The sequence below is a fragment of the Barbatula barbatula genome, assembly GCF_947034865.1.
Source record: "Barbatula barbatula genome assembly, chromosome: 8".
In the NCBI taxonomy this organism is placed as follows: domain Eukaryota; kingdom Metazoa; phylum Chordata; class Actinopteri; order Cypriniformes; family Nemacheilidae; genus Barbatula; species Barbatula barbatula.
The window spans coordinates 2,451,194-2,470,767 of NC_136771.1; the positions used below are offsets into that span (position 1 = coordinate 2,451,194).

Sequence of the window (19,574 nt, forward strand, 5' to 3'; positions counted from 1 at the left end):
ATTCTTCCAAATATCTTTCTCTGTGTTCATCGGAACAAAATCATTTATACAGGTATGAAAGTGCATGAGGCTGAGTAAATAATGACAGAATTTTCATTTTTGGGTGAACTAGCCCTTTAAATTAATAGAAGAGGATCCGTATTGATACGCATATCAGCAAGGAATGCATCACTATATACAGTATTGCTGTATTGATGTTTTGAGCACAGCCCTATTTAAAGCTTTGTTTGATGTGCCTCTTTAATACTTTGAGCACCTGCCCCTTTAAAGGTCTCTGCACGACCCTGCATCAACCAGTGATGACATCTACTCGAAACCAGCGGTACTCTGAGATACTTCCAAGTGTATTGTGTTTCCATGGCTCACACGCTAATCCTTGATCTCAATGTCCCAGAGCATCGTGGGAGTCGTGCCACTGGAAACCCTTAACTGCCACGTGTAAATTGGATTAGTGAAGATATTTCTACGTGAGCTCTGATGTTACCTGGAAGGGCCGAGCAACGACACTGCAGCGTACGGGTCGCACTGACCGTTCACTATCGGTAGATCCTGACACTCCAAAACCCTGTGAAAGAAAAACATCACATCATCAACATAAGAGAATGTCAGAAATCTATCTTCAAACAACGCTAGAAATCAAAAGACTCATCATCATTAATCATGAATATGACGATGACACATTTATGTCTGGTAAAAATCGAAACATTTATGATCACACCTGGTGACCACCAACCAGATGTTGTTAGCATGTAAAAAATCCAATGCTCCTCAGTAAATTCCTCAAATGTGTGGTTTTATTTGAGCATATTTCATATTAAAGCTACACCGGTGGCCCTGGACAGATTATATATGATAATATTAAAACAACATGATTTACAGTCAATATATTCTGAACATTTATCAGTATGCAAACACATCACAAACAGCTTCCAAATAAACACTATCCTATATGATGTCATTTTCGGCCAATCAGAATTCATCTCAGGTCGTGTCCTGACATAAAATGACATCAGCGGGGAATTACACAAACATCGTCCTGGGACCTGGGTTCACATGTTCAATCCAGAGCGGAAAACTGACTCACAGCAGATTCTTATTCTCACTTGTGTACATTAAACACAACCAGATATATAATATCTTTTGTAAACGAATGAGTGTTGTGGATGCGTCCTGCTCGTTTTATGAATGAAGGGGGTTTATAGCATCACTAATACCAGATCCCATCAGAGCACTTCCTGTGTGTTAAGCCTAATCCTGCTTGGCGGGTCATTCAGCCGTCCATAAAAACAGCATCAGTGACGTGCGTTGCAGGACACTGACTGACAAACCCACTGCGAGAGCCAAATGAAGCTTTCGGTCTCTGAAATAAAACTCATGGCAGTTATTCCCCCTCATGTCATTAAAAATCAGCATCTTCTGAAAGTCAACAAAAGACGATATTTTGAAAAATGTCTCTGTGGTTTGTGCCAATACCGGGCAGTAAATGAATCATTATGCAACGTTTGCAAAAATCTTCTGTGGTTGTCTTCTCTGCGTTTCAAAACGAAAGATGTGACTGAGAGCGCTGTGACTCTAACCTCAATACCCAGAGTGCTTCAGTGTGGGAAGCTGTCCAGAGACGTAGAGCCACTGATGCAGAGACAGCACTTGTGCATCTAATCTCCATTTATCAAACTGACGTGACTGCATGTGCAAAGACATGCAAATCTTCTGCATCTTGTGCATCGTATGCACATTTATCAGAGGATGTGCTCCACGGCTATGTTGAGTTGAACATTTCTTGAAGAAAATAAATGTGCTGAATTACAATTTGGTTTAGAAGTATTGCATCAAAACAAATTGTTAATTCAATATTGCACATGTACTGTATTTGAATGAAAGTATTCGGGGCATGTTATTCTATACTACATCCTTACATGTCGATATCATTTTGTTTATCATCCTGCCACCCTGACGGCCACACATGGACACAGCAGATGTCAGCTTGCTCATTTACTGTTGGTTTGAGCGTAGAGTTACACTGTCGCTTTAAATAAAGCCTCAGGCGCCAATCAAAACACATTAACACACGTTAAATCACGCGCCACAACAAACCACAAGACAGCAACATTCAAACACAACACCAACGATCAACAACCGAGAGGTACTCCTCCGACATCGCTGATCACATGACTCTGAGCAGAATGGTTTACCACACTCTTGTGCAGTGAGAGGGTCCTACATGGTGTATTCAGAATACCATACAAACACACAACAGTGTTCATTTTATGTACGCATGAAACACTAATCTACTTTGCAGCGAACAATTTACCATATCCCACAATGCAATCTGCTCAACTAGAACTACTTCTGACTGTCGACTGTTGTCTGGACAGATGAGATGCTGAACTCGCCTGACACACACACGAATCAGGAGTCAAACAACGGGAGAATATGATTAAACTGAGAATATTTTCGTTCATCGTTCATCGTGGCTCCTTTCTGTCTTTGGAATGATGTTAATCACGCTTTATTCTGCTGCTGTGTGTTAGAAAGCGGACATGCTCTACGGATCAAACGTGAAATATGAACACGTGTACAGCCCTTCAAATGTTCTGAATGTACCACTTTCACAGTCTGAAGTGACCTATCAATGACAGTTGAACATTAACATTGAGTTTATTTTAACATATTTAAACGCACGCCTCACCTTTAAAGCCACAAAAAACAGCACAAACTGCTGATCGATTATATCTCAACGACCAATAAATCATCATCTGTTTATGGCGGCTGATCAATATCGAGGTGATTCCGCAAAACTGATCTGGATTCAGACTTCCTATTGGCCGTGAGCCGGCTGAGTAAACTTGCGATTGGCCGCCTCACCGTGTTGCCAGCTTGTGGCAGATGATTCCGCTGTCGGTGATGACCTCACTTAGACGCAGTTCCAGGTGAACTTTTCCCTGTGGAGGAAAGAACAGCATTGCCATGGTTACAACCGCCACCCGAAAAGAGAGCGAGACAATGTGAGAAACAAGTCAAAACAGATGCGTGGTCTTGTGAGGTCTGCGTTTGGGTTTGAGCTGTTGTTCGCACGGTGCGGATTCGCACTGACGTGATGGCAATTTAAAACACGAACATGACTAAAGCATCTGAAATCTGTCTTCCATTTACTCTCCATTTAATCTCACTGGAATCCAGGAGAAGAAGATCTCATCCGTGTTTTTCTTTCATATGAAAGCATGTCTATTATAATCAAACAACTAAAGAAACATCTTAAACGCAGTAAGTATTAAAGAAAGCGTAAATTAGATCTTTATTTAGTCTCATGAACTCATGAAAGAGAAACTTCTGAGCAATAAAATCCTGTGGGTAGAAACAAAGTTGCTCTGTTTAACTTCAGCTGACATCATCAATATGCAAATGTCCCTTATAAAGAGCATTGGCTGTTCTTACTGAGACACAGCACAACAATGAGCTCTCTATGGACGGACACTCTGCTCTCTTCATCACACACATCCTTCCTCTCTTCAGCGGCTCAATGAATGCCTCTGTGTTTGTGAGGGAAGATGTCTGCTCCACATGCATACAGATGTTGAACACAGAGTGTGTGATTGTGTGTGTGGGAAATCGTGGATCTGATACGTTACTACGACGGATTTGTTACATATGGTCATTTGTAGCGATTTATCCCAGACAGCAGCAAAGGAATCTCTGTCTTTAAATTGTTAAAAGATTTAAAAGTTTGTTGGTTATGCGGCATTGTCAGAGAAAAAAACAATAATGTAAAGGATTAAATGGTAAATGTGTCACACTACTTGTATAGGTAACATTCAGTCATGAATCCGTTCAGGAGCTCAAGGTGAAACTGACATGCTCACTGTTTGTGGTCTATACATGCTGTTTGTTTTGAAAGCCGCTGTGCCCAACCGGCAGCACACGCACAGATTGAGAGATACAGATGCTGTTGGGTGTTTTACTTTCAAACCACATACAGCAGCAGAAAAAAGAATGAAGAGTCCATTTCAAAAGGCACTTAGCTTTTCTGAATTTATTATTCATTGGTGTGTTTAGGTAAAATGACCTTTTTTGGGTTTATTCTCTGAACTACAAACAAAATGAATCTCAAATTTATATGTGTAAATTCTCAAAAAGTTTCTATTTGCATTTATTTACAGAAAATGTAAACCGTAGAAACAGGTGAAGCTAACAGAATGGATGCTCTGTATTTTTTCAGACCAAATATGGTAAAGAAAACAAGTTCATCTTCACTTTTAAGCGACACAAAGACACAACATTATTTATTATGTGATAACGTGGATTTTTATCTGTTTGTCTTGTCTTGTCATGCCGTGCGTCTGAAATCGCCCACTTCCATACTATATAGTAGGCGAAAATGAGTATGAGTCACGTGTAGTGTGTCCGAAACCTCAGTATGTACAACACAGTAGGCGAGAAATACTCAAATAGTCTACTACTTCCGCCATGATGCAGCCGGAGCTGAGCAACGGCCCAAATTCAAATGTTAATCAAATAAAGCAGTGGAAAACTTTAAAGCGGTTAAAGCTTTTTTAAATGTAAGTACAGATTAATGAATTTCTCCTGAAAAAAATCATGTTTGTATCGACCCCTAGATACAGTTTGATGTTAATACATCATAGGTCAAAGAACGTATGGGTCACATGACAAACAAAAAAGATGTACCTGGACTTCTGAATCAGCACTGACGGAGTGCAGCGGGAACCAGTGGTCTTTACCGTGGTATTTTTGCAGGTCTTCCTTCTTCACCGCTACTTTACCTGAAGAAATAGACATCATAAATAATCTCGATCATGTGTTACTGTTTTTAATAGCTTCTTAATAATCTGAAGGATGCTACAAAAATCCATTACATTACACATACCATTATGAAAGTAGTTACCAAGAGGGTCTCAAATTGTTTCTCAAAATAACCGCAGGCGCTCTTTCATCTGCAAGCAGTCCTGTCACTACATTACGACCTCATTATCTTAGTGGGAAATTGTTGTTGTGTGAAACTTTGCATCATAAACAGGAGAATACGCTCCAATGTGGTAGGCAATGTCGGACTAGCCAACTGGGTAGTGAGAGAGCTGCAGACACATCTGCTCAACACATTGAGACCATCTGATCAGTTTTGTTTCTTTTGGCTATAAAATAAACCGAGATCTGCCCACCCCTAAGCGGCACAGCCAATCAGCTTGCATTCTACATGAGTGACAGCCAATTAAAGAGCTGGCTCCGGAGCTAATCGGATCAACAGCCAGTGCAATGAACTGTGACTACTGGGAAAAGATATGGCAGGAAGTGCTAACATCTTGCAACATGTCGGAGGCATGTAACATCTTGTTACAACTATAATATAAATCGAAATATTTAACATTTAACACATATTAAACGAAATATTTAAGGGGTGTTGCTCACCGATACTGGAGTCCCTCCTGAACACATCTCTGTCAAAGATGTAGAAAGACAGATGTCGGAAACTGCGCGGGATTTCACAATAGAAGTCTTCGCCGTAGAACGGGCTGTTACAAACAAAGAGAAACGTTCACCTTCAAGCACGCATCGGATGTTATCAAAAGCGATTTGGGTGTGAGGTTGTGTAACTGTTGCTCAACAGGTCTTTGACCTGATTCAAGGATATATCATAAAGTTTAGCTTGATTTCAGGTTTCTTCTTTTGTTGTAATGAGGTCAAAAGTGTGTGTTTGCGTGTTTCTATGTATGAGTTGTCTAACCATAAAGACTTCTCCATGGTTTTGGTTCTGAAAACTTCCTCCTGGTCCAAGTTCACGGTGCAATAACAATCCCGCATTTTATTAGGACCCGGATAGGGAGGAATGTTCTTGGCTTCACCTGCACAGAGAGAAATTCCATTAAAGACTGTTTATAAAGCTGATGATTCATAGTTGTGCTTTGTCATGTTTCACGTTTGCGTGTGCAGGAATAAAAGCGCTTGAACACACAAATGGAGCCTTGTGGGTAATCATAAATCATTTCAACACACGTTGTCAATGCCACAACACTTGAACATCACATGTTAGCATGAGACTGCCGTGATCACTTATCAATGTCCACTCTGTAATCTTCCAAACAAAACTCTCACTTGGTGTTCACCCAGGGATGTCTGAAGTTCATAATGTCCATTAAGCTTTATGTAAGTATAATACAGTATTTAACTACAGTTTATCAATTCACTCTAGATAATACTACAAAACACTTCAGTATGCATTCATAAATGGTATTGATCTGATATAATAGGCAGAACATACAATAATACACTTAAATGTAGTGCTAAAATCTAGCATACCAGGATATTGATTCCTTGCGGAAATCTAATGTAAGTTAAAGACCACATAGCGTTTATGTTGTTGCCGCTGAAACGGTCTTTAATCACAATATCATCCAACAAGACGAGTAGAGTAACGTCAAAAGAAAGATTCAGACCATTTAACAAATGTGTCAACAAACATATTGGGCATTACTACATACATTAGTGTTATTTATTTATTCATTTTTAAACACCATCGGCACTAAAGGCTATTCATGACAAACATTATATCACAACTTTACACCATAAAAGCAAGAACAATTTCTAAAACTAAGATCATTATACAATTCAACAATATTTATATCAATGTAAAAAAATAAGTTAACAGTGAAAGATAAATAACATTTATAAAAGTCTTTTTAATACTCAATAAAAACCAAGATCATACCAGGATAAGTCAGGATCCATGCCACAATAAGTCTTTTTAAACATGCACATTAGTGTAAATTACTGAATTCTCTTTTAAAGAACGGTCTGTTCTGGTTCTCGATTCTGATTGGTTGAGCCGAGATTTAAGCCGTTATAAAATACCCCTATTTATAACAGCTGACCGCATTACATAAATATCACTTTATTTCATGATACCTTGCTACGTATATGGAATAACCATTTTATATGTAAATATAATAATAATGCACTGTAACCCACTGCTTCTTGGGGCTTATTGCTTCAATACAGACCATTTGAAATGAATTTCGGTAGTGCAATGGCAGTAGTTCCTTTAAATGCTTACACACACACACACACACACACAAACCAGCTGTTATAAATAGATTTCTGGCCTAAAGGGCTGGTCTGGATTCAGTGAACTGTATGCTCAGACACACTCACTGAGAACAGAACAATAGAGAGCAATATTCTCCAGTCGTGGAGGGGCAGGGTGGGTTCAGCTCAAAAATCTGTGTGTGGGATCTGCCGCCCTGACACACACATTACACACATGTGTGACAGCACACAGCACAGAGAAGAAAGATCTGTTAACACAGACACACAGCTGTAGCCCTGCAGGAAGTAAGGGTGTGTTGTGGTGTATATGTTTCCTCAAAATGAACTCGTGTCCGGTTACACACCCTCCAAAAGAGATTCTAACCGACCAAACACACCCATCTCACACCCCAACTTACATTTCGACAGGCGTTCAACCTCAGGCCACAAAACTCGACACAACGCGCTGATTTCGAGTGCGCGTGTCTCACAAAACACTATTGTTCCTGCTCAATTGAAATAAGCGTTTAGTGTTGAATGACCAATACCACAGAATACTGACAGATATGACCACACAACAAACATGAACATGAGATCCAACAAAATAACACATGTAACTGCATATGCATGCAATATTTTGAGGGTGATGAGGATGTGTGATTGACAAGTGTTGAGGTATGGCCTGCATCTGTTGTGGTCAGGTGTTGGGGTGGCCGATCCATGAATGACATGCCAGATCTGGAGGAATCTCAATTTCCTGTCTAGCTGGATTACTGCTTTCATGTCACCCTGGAGATCACGGCATTGTGGGATAACATGAGCTATGTGTTGTCCCAGTCCAGCACCGGAGGAAGTGCTCATGGGAATGACCAGTGACTTCGCAATCATTCATTTGTGACATTTAAGTCAAGCATCGCTATTAAAGGGATACTTCACCCAAATATGGAAATTCGATGATCACCTTCGAATTGTTCAAAATCGGTATAAATATAAATGTTCTGATGAACACAGAGACAGATATTTTTTAAGAATGCGTATAACCAGACAGATTTTGCCCCCCTTTGACTCCCATAGTAGGAAAATTAGTTGTTCTGTTGAACATAAAAGGAGATATTTTGAAGAATGTATGACAGCAAACAGATCTGGGGCACTTTTGACTACCATTATATTTTTTCCTACTATGGTAGTCCATGAGGGGCTAAATCGGTCTGGTTATAAGCGTTCTTGCAAATATTTTTCTTGTTCGTCATCAGAACAAATACATTTATACAGATTTGGAACAACTCGAAGGAGAGTAAATCATGACAGACTTTCACTTTTGGGTGATGTATCCCTTTTACAATGCTGAACCTCAAACTCTCAATGTGTAACTGCAGGGCTCATCACATACAGGAATGGTCATCAGGTCAAAAACGATCAGACTTACTGGATTTGAACAGGCTAAAACACCTCACATTTCCTTCAGAAAATTCACAAAGACCAAACACACACACCACTAAAGCCAGACGCAACGAGTCCTAGTGCCACAGGAAAACACCAAAACACTAACAGGAAGTGTTGCCAGCATCCGTTTCCACATATGACAGAAAGATAATAACCAGCATCTCATTTGCATGTCATATTTTACAAAGTTTTTCCTTGTGACTCACAGCATGTTTGTGTTATTGTTTGCTGTCAGTGATATTATTGCTGTAGTCATTGTGTATATAATTGTGTGTAATGTTTTTCTGGGAAGTTGTGTATGAGGTTATGAGCAGTTTGGTATTCTTTTATCGCTCTCATTTCCCAGCACCTACGAGGTCCTTTCCCGATGCCGATTTAGATACCTGGGCTCAGAGTATCGTTCGATATCGAGTACTGATCTGATACCTTGGTGTGTATCTGTAAATATAGTTTCATACACTACTAGCCCTGTATGAATTGATATAATTATTTTATGGTGTGCTTCAGACTTATCCCTTAATAAAACATAAACAACTACATAGAGTAAACTAGAGTGTTTTTATGATCTGTCAGACATTTGATAGTAACATTATTTATTTTTAAGTAGCTGTTTTACTGGCTGGTTGGTCCACTCTGAAATACTGACAAACAGCGGACATACTGCTAGCAAGTTTTAATTTATTTTTCGTCGCTCTGAACAGAAGTTGGTTGTGACGACGCGGCACAACTTCCTGCATTTCTTCTCATTTGCGGCGTAAAGCTGCAAGGTCCTGTTTAACGAAAATGATATCGGATCTGTACATGGATTCAAGTACTCACCGATACCAGAATTGTATGTGCTATCGGTGGCATTTCCGATACTAGTATCGGTATCGGAGCAACCCTGGATATTTCATGCATAGTATTATAAAAAGTCTGTGATTCTTTGATAACACAAACCAAAAAATCTGTTTGGTGGTAAATAGGGTACATGACATGTGTGCACTCATCACCTCAAACCCGCTTGCTTCAACCTGACGTCCGCAGGTGACGTGCGACTCTGGTTTGACTCGCTCCAGAAACTTCCTGTTTAGAGAGTCTCAGTAAACACGATTTAAGCAATAGACTTTCTGAAGAAATCAAAGAAAATTACCTCATGCCAAACTCAACACCAGTCACTATGCTATGCAGTTGCAAAAGTGCTGTGGTGGTTGCTATGGTATTATTAGGTGGTTGCTAGGGAATAGTGGATAGCTGTTGACCATTTCAGAGTCAAAAGATTGAAACTGCATTTGAATTTGCGTTCACACGTGTAGACAAATGCGTTTCCTGATAGCACGCCACATCTGGCAGACGTCGATTTGACATCTGCAATACATAGTTTGCTAATCTGTCACATAGACTGTTTAAGACGTAGAATCAATGTAGCTAAGATGTTTAGCACTTGTTTTCCAGATTTCTAGATCTTTAGCAGACGTTTTACAGACGTACGTGTACTAGCTGGGTTACTGATATGCTAAAAACTGTAAACAAATAACATATAGAGATGTGCATGAAACACAAACAGACAACTATAGCAAAAAACACATCAGACGGCTGACAGACACACTAAGAAGAGCAAATCACAACCACAGGAAATGAAAGAGAGCAAGCGAGAATGATCAAACAAACAGATGAGAAAGTGAGGTGATGTGTTACAGACACAAAAAAAGAAATATGTGCGAAATGAAGGGAAGAGAAGATAATAATCAACACCCTAGCAACCACCCGGAACATTTTAGATACGGCAACAAGACAGCAGTTAACCAGCAACCAACCACAATACCCTAGCAACATAGACCAACTTACAAAACCACATTTACATGCTATGGAAATTAATATATTAAATAAAGTCAATTAAATTACTGTACCCAGGGCATTTACACACGCGTGTATGTCTCATGTAGGTGTTGTGTGTTTTGTTTTGACCCCTTACAGCTATCGAACAAAACAACAGCACACAAACCCCAACTAATACAGACGCATAGAGACGGACAGAAAGCAGAACAGATACACACACTGAGCTGGTCCGATGGACAGACAGTGACCCAAACCAGCAAAAGAAAGAGGCGACATGAGAGAACTGCCACAGGAAATGACATAATACAAATGGAATTCTGGCTGCATCCAAGATGTAGTTTAAAGGCTAAACATGATGAGAGAAAAAGAGGAAGGAGAGAAAGAGACCGTTACACACATGAGAACGTGCTGGACAGATACAGAACTGTAAATTTGATGATGCTAACTGCGCTGGCAAGTTTAAAAGTTTAAGTAAAAGGCAAATTAGACGCTGACGTTAATGCAACCATAACAAACAGGGATGGACACAAGAGGCACTTTGTCCAAGGAGTCAGGACGGCTGTATTTTTTTGAAACTTAATTTATATTTAGGCATAAAGCAGATGTTATGATCCAACGCTACTTATATAAGCAAGCAAAACAATAAAGCAATAAAGTGATTTATCTTAGGTTTATTTATAGATCAGTTCACACATTAAACCAAGACACGTTCCGATCTCTCTTGTGAAGCCAACACGTTAGTGACGTAAATTCATCGACTGGCCGCTAGAGACTGGCTCCAAAAGAGAGCAGAATCTCATAGAATCTTTTAATAACTCACCCGTTTAACTTATATTAACCCTTAAAAGTCAGTAAATTAGGTGCGTGGCCACCTAAGTGACAAGACGCACTGCTAAGCTGGTGACGGCCGGCTCCGCCCACTTTAAGCTTCAAAACAGCTCATCAGAAACCATATTTTATACAGTCTATGGTTCACAGGCACTCAAGACTCATCTCGGGTGCCCAGTTGTAATATGTACCTGATCGACCAAGAGTTTATACCAACAGCAGATGTCTATGTTTCAATTTCTCATGTCTGGAAGTCAAGACATTCACGCCAATGAGATGCCACACTGACTGAAATACTGTCAACAAACCAGCAGAACAAAACAGGAAGTGGGTCTCAAGTTTCAAATGGCATTTCCTTCGCACGCTGAGGGTGAAACCAATCCAAAAGAGTATGATCTCGATGCTGGTAGCAGACACAGGGAGCGGCTGGTTATAGTGTTGTCAAAAGTCCCGGTACTTCAGGTCCAGGTTGGTACCTAAAAATAATAAAAATGGCGGTAGGCTCACTAATTTTCATATGACTGGGTACCACCGTCATACTGGGTCAACCGGGTACTGATGTGCTGTCTGACAGGTAGTCAGTCGGAAACTTTCAATAAGAAATTCTGTTAGCCGTTGCATTATGAATGTTGTAGCATATGTTAAGTTAAAGGTTACATTAAAATAACATCCTAATGTTAATTTAGGATTAATAGAGGGTATGCATTGATGTCACTTTCCCACGTGAACATGTCGGGATACGCCTCGGGACACGAGAAACAAAGAAACTGGGACTAAAACATGCAATTATTTGCTCAAATTACAAGCAGGTGGACTCGGCGGTGATCCTTACGACTTACAAAGAAATCAGGTGTTCCTGGACACTGAAATGTTGCACAGAATTGCATTTCCTGATATTGAAAGCAGTCATTTGAGTGTTTTGCCACCCACGGGGCCGCGCTATATTCTTGGATGGATAACTCTATTAGGTTTAAAAAGCCAAATGTAAACTAAAGAATCGATCTGTTGCACTTATTATTTGAATATACAGTTAGCTTAATGTAAGTAATCTTGTGTAAATGCAGTATAAAAACTAACCATTTTTTCATATTGCATAGACATCTATGTTCACTCCGTTGTCTTACTAAAGTTTATACTATTTGTCTTTTACAGCAGCAAACTGAGAAGGATGTTCATCAGCATGAAAGACCCCAGTGAGCACACAACAGTTTCAGCAAAAATCTAACTTGTATACAAAATTGCATTGATTTTTATACATTTCTATCAACAATGAGCTTTAATAATACAATTGTGTTTCAATTAACATGTACTTGAGTTTTGCTTTGGTACCGAAAGTGGTACAGAGAACCGACAAATTTGACTGGTATTGGTACAGAGTTCTGAAATTTTGGCATCACACTGAATGCCAATCACAATGCCAGGTAGAATTGTACTTCCTAAGTAAGCATCCACCCTCAAGTACAACCCGGTTCGAGGATTTTCCTGGAAAACTGCACTGGCAACTTAGTAAACCTTGGGGATAAATACTTTCTGTGACATTACTTCCTCTATGACATAAGCATTAGAGAGGAAGACATCTGTAAAATGAGTTCATGTCACACCTTCAGTAGAACTTTGGAAACTATTGACACGCTGTCGAAAGTGGAAATTGAAAACTTAAAATATAACCCTTGACCTTCTTCAAACAAAGCACTGAGACTCGTCCTGCATGAAAAACCACTGAACACACCTCAGCTTGTTTCTTCCTCTATGACCCTCTGCTTGATACACGACCGGCCTTCTGCTCAATACTACACAAACCAGACACTCTCTCTCCTTTCAAATACACACTTTCTCACACCACTCGAACGCTCACTTACACCTTCTCTCGCTCACACACAAAACCAATCGAAAGATCAAAATAGGCGCTGCAGATGCTGAGCATCATTGAATACGTTTAAAAACTAAATTGTAGCAAAAGTTCCTCACAGCCACATCCCTACAGTACACTAACCTAAAATAACGCTTAAATATCTCTATTTGCATATATATGTATTATTATTAATAATGTATTTCATTAAGTTAACAATAAGCAATAGCCCGTGTGGCTTAATAAATGCTAGCTGGAAAGGAACGTTTCTTAAGTTTTTAATTCTGATTAAAAATTATGAAGACAACCATTTTCCCCTTTACAATACTGTGACATTACATGTCGTTTTACAATAAGACCGAAGCAAACAGACACCATTCTGATGTCATGTTGACTTTCCGAGGTGACTGAAACAAAAATGGTCACGCCAGTCTGATCATGGCACTTAAAGTTCGCTTCCATCTGGTCTGCATTTAGCCTGCTGCTTCCCAGGAATATGGAAAACACAAGTAGCTTTGCAGATCAGTCAAATCAGGAAGCGATTTGAAGCAACTTCCTGTTTCCTCTTCGCTCCCCCTATCAGAAGCTCCTGACTTTTAAAGCCTGACACTGTTTCCTCTAGACATGTGCTCAGACAGGAAGCTCAGGAGAAAACTCCATTTATGTAACCGAATAAGCTGCTAGCCTCCACTTCCTTGCGGAAAGGTACGACACGTGACCCGGATATTGGTCTACTGACCGTGACACCATTGGTCAGAGCAAGCTTGTACTTTTTAGTGTGCAAATGACTTAAATAATGCCAATTACTCAAATCATTTTAGGTTTCAACCCGCACAAATACACAGAGCAATATCTATAAGTAAATATTTCAGAGCTGATGGAAAAACAAGAAACATTTACTATTTTTACTACAAAAAGTTTTGCATTAATTTTTAATGACTCACGATGTTGTTCATGTAGCATTTTTTAAAGCAATTTCCATGATAATGTGAAGCTTTTCAAAAGGATGGCAAAAGATTTTAAGGGACTGTTCATCCAAAAATCAAATCATCATTTACTAACCTATACTGTCATTTCAAACCTGTATTACAAACCTGACTTTCTATTGCAGAACACAAAAGAATATATTTTGAAAAACATTGGTAACCAAACAACCCAATAAATTAAACTGTATAGATACGAATCCCAGCGAGTAGATCAAAATGCAAAGCTGTCATTTTATAAGCACAGATCATAAAGTAACTGTTGGCTTTCCCTGTATTTGTCCAACCAGCTGGACAAAAGACTTTCTCTTCATGTCTGATGATACCCGTAACAAAATGAATTGACTCAAAGATCATGTTTATTTCCTCTCTCTCTGTCTGATGAGCTGTTGACCAGAGGAAGATACAGCAACAACTACTTCTCCAAAACATGAAATGCAAGGTGGAGCAATCAGGGATAAATATACAAACCAGCCACAGAGGGACATTATATTATGATGTTTGGAAACAAACTTCAAATCTTGACTCAGGATCAGCAATTTTCTTGAAATGTGGAAAATCATTCAGTACCACATTACTGTTACATAATAACATAAAACAAATAACAACTCTGTTTACACCAAATATTTACCATGCCAACTATAGACCGTTTCATCAGACGCGTGCGCACGCCTAACCCCCAGTTAACTTCCAGTTTGTGTTTGGTTAGTGTCGAATAATATAACTATTTTATTTAATTTATGTTCATATTATTATTTCATTGTATAATAATTGTTGCATGTTTATTTTATGAAATAAACAATTTGTGGAATGGGTTCTGCAGTTTGGTCGCATTTAAAGAAACCGTATGGGACATTGACATCTCTAGCGATTGAGCTCGGTATCGCAGTCTAAATTCAAAATATTGGAGATCCAAGTTTAGCAAAGTAACGGTTCTTCTGGGTTTCTTTTAATTGTTATCAGAAATAATCTAAAGGCGCTCTATTGTTTCTGAATGTGTAAGATGAAATAGACGGTGTCATTGGATGCACACGCATGGCCCAAAGTTAACTTTGTGGTTAGTCTGTGGTTATAATATAACAATTGGTTTCATATTTCATTTATATTCATATGAATTTATTTGAATATTTTATTGTAAATATATTTTATTCAATTACATTTAACTACTAAACTGTCATTGATTCTTTACGGAGGTCTACCAGAAGTTAAGTTTGGGCCACTTAAATGTTTGTTTATGTTTGAAACCGTCTTCAATTCCCACCAAATATTACAACCGTGCATAATGCCCTTACATTAACATTTAGCAGACGCTTTTATCCAAAGCGACTTACAAAGAGTTCGGGGAGCAATAAGCGATATGTCATACCAAGAGCAATAGTACAATAGGTGCTAAAGTTACTCAAAAAATGTTCAGGATATTTCTGTCATACGGTTACATTTTCTATTGTAACGGGTCAGTGACATCTAGAATGAAATAAAAATATAAACATAAAATAGCAAACCAACATCAAATGTACTCATGGCTTGGCAAGATACGCTCCTGCATCGGTGGCATGTTTACTCCGTGGCGTATAAAGATTAGATCTTCTGCTCCAATCCGAGTACTCAATGACAACACCTGACAAACTACACAAACACTTGCACCCAAACAAACTGACACACAAAACAACTGCGATTTCATTTTATAATCCCGAATAGAACCAACTAACACCACCTAAACGCAACTTATTTTAAATAAACTAACAGAAATGTCATTGCATTTTCATGGTTTCCTATGAACATGTACAAAGACAAAATCATCCTATTCAGTAATGTGCCTTGGAGACATCGTGGGGAAATGTACGATGGCATAAGCATCGGTTCATGGCCACATGCAGTATTATCCAATACCACGATGTGCCATGCAAACACCACCATATGTGAATGTGGTTATTCTTTACTGTGTTACTTCTGTATGATGTCATTATTGTACCATGTGCTCATATTATTTGACAACACAAATCCACCAATGCCATGCCAATGAAACACGAGTATCAGTAATGTTTGCATTAGTCAACCACAACAGCAATGCCACTCGCTCATGAAAGCACTTCATCGTGAAAGTATGACTCTATGAGCATGTTTTATTCGTAGAAATGATTTCATATAAAAGATCTCAGACGCTGAACATCCCGAAATAACAACAACATCATTTAAGAGTCCAGGGCTGAAAACATTAGCAGCTGGAGTCGAACACACATCTGTCTACCCGTCACTACAGCTCTCTATATTCGCTATACGTGCATGTGGATGGAAAAAAAACACGTTCGGCGTTTAAACGTAGATGTGCGTTGACGCACAGCTCGTGTTTTCTCACATCTGGATGTATTTCAGTCGGATCTTTAAACTAACGCAACACAGCTGCTGCGGTGTCATTCATCAAATATATCGACATGTTTTGTCGGTTTTGTGTAAACTGCACACATCTAACGTTAATAACAAGCTGCCCGTTATCACGTTCAGACGTTAACGGTTCTCCAATTCTCACAATGGAGCGAGCGAGCGCGTGCGGTGCGATTCCAGTCAGAATGCGAGAAGCGCTCGTGCGCAGTAAGCGCTCGTCCTCGCCCGTAGCTCCGGTACTCACCGATTTTAATTTTGACGCTCTGGAAAACCCGCAGTCCTTCCTCCTCGACCGCCATTCTCGAGCTCTCCGGTGTTTTAGCTCACTCTCCACCGCGATAAGCGGTCTCGGACTACACGGTAACCGCGCGCTCTGTCGGTGACTCACCGCCCGGACTGAGCAAGAGCGCACTGCTCAGATGTGAACGCTTCTCGGAGGGGAGGGGCGTAACGGATCCGCTCGCCTGATGATTGGATAGTATGGGGAAGAGGCGGGGACTGTCACACATTCCGTTCACGTCTAGACGATGAACGCTACGCAAAACGATACCGTATTATATTATTCGATGTAATGATAAATATAATTAAATACTACAAATTAGTGTTATTATTATTACGTTTTTAGCCATGTGATTCGCTATATTGCTGCCCGAACCCTCTATAAGTCGCTTAGGATAAAAGCGTCTTGACTAAATGTAAATGCATTTACATTTACATGTACATGATGGATAATAATAAAATGAACGTTTAACAACAGCATTCAACGTGTTTAATGGATCAGAAATAAAAAGCATTCACCGTAATTTAAACCATTAAAAACAACAACAAAAACAAACGTTTCAATTCGCCGGGTTGTTAACAATCATTGACATGTCATCTGTAAAGAGAGAGACATATTAACCTGTGGAAACACACATCTTGCCATACATACACCCATTAAAGTTGCAAACTGCACTTTTGTCCTTCACCGTATCCCGGGGCTCATATTAGAAGGAAACAAAACACAAAGTGATGTTTTAATGACCCTGAACCTTTAACGGTGGCTTTATCATGTGACAAATTGTTCAACTTAAATTCGTTGAACCGTTTCCTTAATTTGTGCTGCATACTTCATCCGCCCAGGACTGGCAAGTGTTTGTCAGCAGGAAGGTCTTGAGATCAGACTATTGTGACCATAATTCTTTTAAAATAGCACCAAAGCTAAAATTCACTGGAATCTTTCACGTCAGAATCACAGTCACTGTGACGCCTTTAAAACAATCTGCATGGCTACATTTGATACTTTTCTGAAACGTTATGACGCATAAACAAAACAGGATGAGGAAAACAATGCTTTCTGACAGGTAGGTCTACCAGACTGTGACTAGTTGGGATGTTTATAGAAACACAGGGCCAGCTAATGTATAATGTGGCAATATAAAGTCTATTTGACGTTTTTTTAGTGACTACACCCTGTGGGACACTAGGAGTGTGTTTATATAGTGTGTGTGTCTAAGCCAAGGTGCATCGCTGATGAAACGTTCACTTCTTCTCTCAACACACTCTCAGAAGCCTGAACATAAAAAAGTTACTCTTTGACACTGATATTGGGTTGAAGTCTATCATTATGACCGATCTCATAGCTCTTTTGTAAATTTATAATACAACACAAAGCTTTTAAATAAGGTATATATAAGGCAATATTTAATCATACCTTACGTTGAATTCATCAGCAAGTTTTCTCTCTTTGGGCTTGCAGACATGACCCCTGAAAGGACCTGGTTTGACTCCATAGAAATACAAACTCCATACAGACTCCATAATATAGAAATATAGACTCCATAGCAACGCTGTTAAAAATGAAGAATTATATAGATTTTCTTCGGGAAACTGTCATAATTTAGAAATATTAGACTGTTGAATTTACTGAATCAGTTCCTGGATATTCCCTGTAAAAATATTTGTAATTCATTAGCCTTGATATGTAGCGTTTGTTGAATGAAGAGTGGCGTGAAAAAATAGTGGCATCTAGACATGCAAATTGCAAAAAATAAACTGTACAGTAGCTGGTAACAGAAACTGTATGTTGTGTATACAGTTGGAATACTGTAAATATGTACTGTATTTCTCACATGTGTATTTTAATATATACAAATCAGTGTTCAGGACAATACTGTTTTGTATGACCCACAGTGCGTGTTATTCAGTATGTTGGCCAGTTTGTATGTTTGTTTAATGGATGTTGTGTATAATAGCAGGTTCCATCTTGGACCAAGTTTCACTCAAGTCACAAGTCAAAGAGACAACAGAGATGAGATTGTAAAAATAGCCCTGCACACCAGCGCATGCATGCACACATGCGCACACAAAATTATAGAGCAGGCACATCTTGATGCAGGGCTGGTAAAGTCTTGAAGAAAACGACAAGAAAAATAGTGTTGCAGATAAAAAATACAGATTTAGAAATATTTCCATTTGGGGACGAACATAAGAAATGAATAATGAGGAAAATTAATAAGACCTCAATACTACAAACTCAAATGAAATCAGCAGTAAAATTCACATTAATAAAGCCTCTCTGCTACTGCTTTAATGGGTTTGTATAAACGTCTTTGATTTATTTTCCCACATTACTATACAGAAATCATTACCATAATTGTGTTATAAACCATTAGATGCTATGTAGCAAATTTTATTACCTTTTATTATAAAATTAATTGTTGTAATTGTTCTTTCCTGTGTAAATGACACAATTTTTTGCATGATTTACATACCCTGTGTGACTACGGCTATTTATTGTTTCGTTACGATGCACGAGTCTGTGTCACAGTATTTCCTGCCCTACTATATTCATTTGCAAATTAACTTTGAATATCAAAACAATTTTTTTAACACATTTCATGTAAAAAATTATAATGTATTTACTGCACATTTTCCTCCGTATTTTTTAATGCTATGATAAAAGATGCCTGGCGCTCTTCATCGCCTGCTGGTGTGGAATACAGAAGCAAGCTGAATGTTGCTTTCTGTTTCCAGTTCAATCTTCTCACACATGACATTATGTCTCAGTAACCTGTGGTTTCTCGATCTAACAGCTGCAGCACAGAAAAAAGAAATCTAACTGTTTCGCTGAATTAGAAACCTTGTGGGAACTTTAAGTCATGGATCTCTGGAACTCCCAGTTATTTCTTATAAGATAATGATTTTTACAATAAAGATATTTTATAAAGATTTCTATTAAATTCTATAGAGATGAA

At 38.9% G+C, this 19,574-nt stretch overlaps 1 protein-coding gene across 2 annotated transcripts in view; it reads right to left on the bottom strand.

The window, feature by feature from the left end:
- rasa3 (RAS p21 protein activator 3) overlaps positions 1 to 16,785 on the bottom strand; it is a 29,278-nt gene extending 12,493 nt beyond the window's left edge. Inside the window, exons 1-6 of one of the 2 annotated variants that reach the window (XM_079463016.1) lie at positions 16,583 to 16,785; positions 5,738 to 5,855; positions 5,422 to 5,525; positions 4,684 to 4,778; positions 2,866 to 2,942; positions 485 to 565 (exon numbers count right to left, since the gene is read on the bottom strand). In XM_079463016.1, coding sequence (XP_079319142.1) covers positions 485 to 565; positions 2,866 to 2,942; positions 4,684 to 4,778; positions 5,422 to 5,525; positions 5,738 to 5,855; positions 16,583 to 16,637 — 530 coding nt within the window. In that variant the 5' untranslated portion in view covers positions 16,638 to 16,785. The remainder of the gene's footprint in view (positions 1 to 484; positions 566 to 2,865; positions 2,943 to 4,683; positions 4,779 to 5,421; positions 5,526 to 5,737; positions 5,856 to 16,582) is intronic. The other variant, XM_079463015.1, reaches the window with a different exon arrangement.
- Positions 16,786 to 19,574: the final 2,789 nt, after the last annotated feature.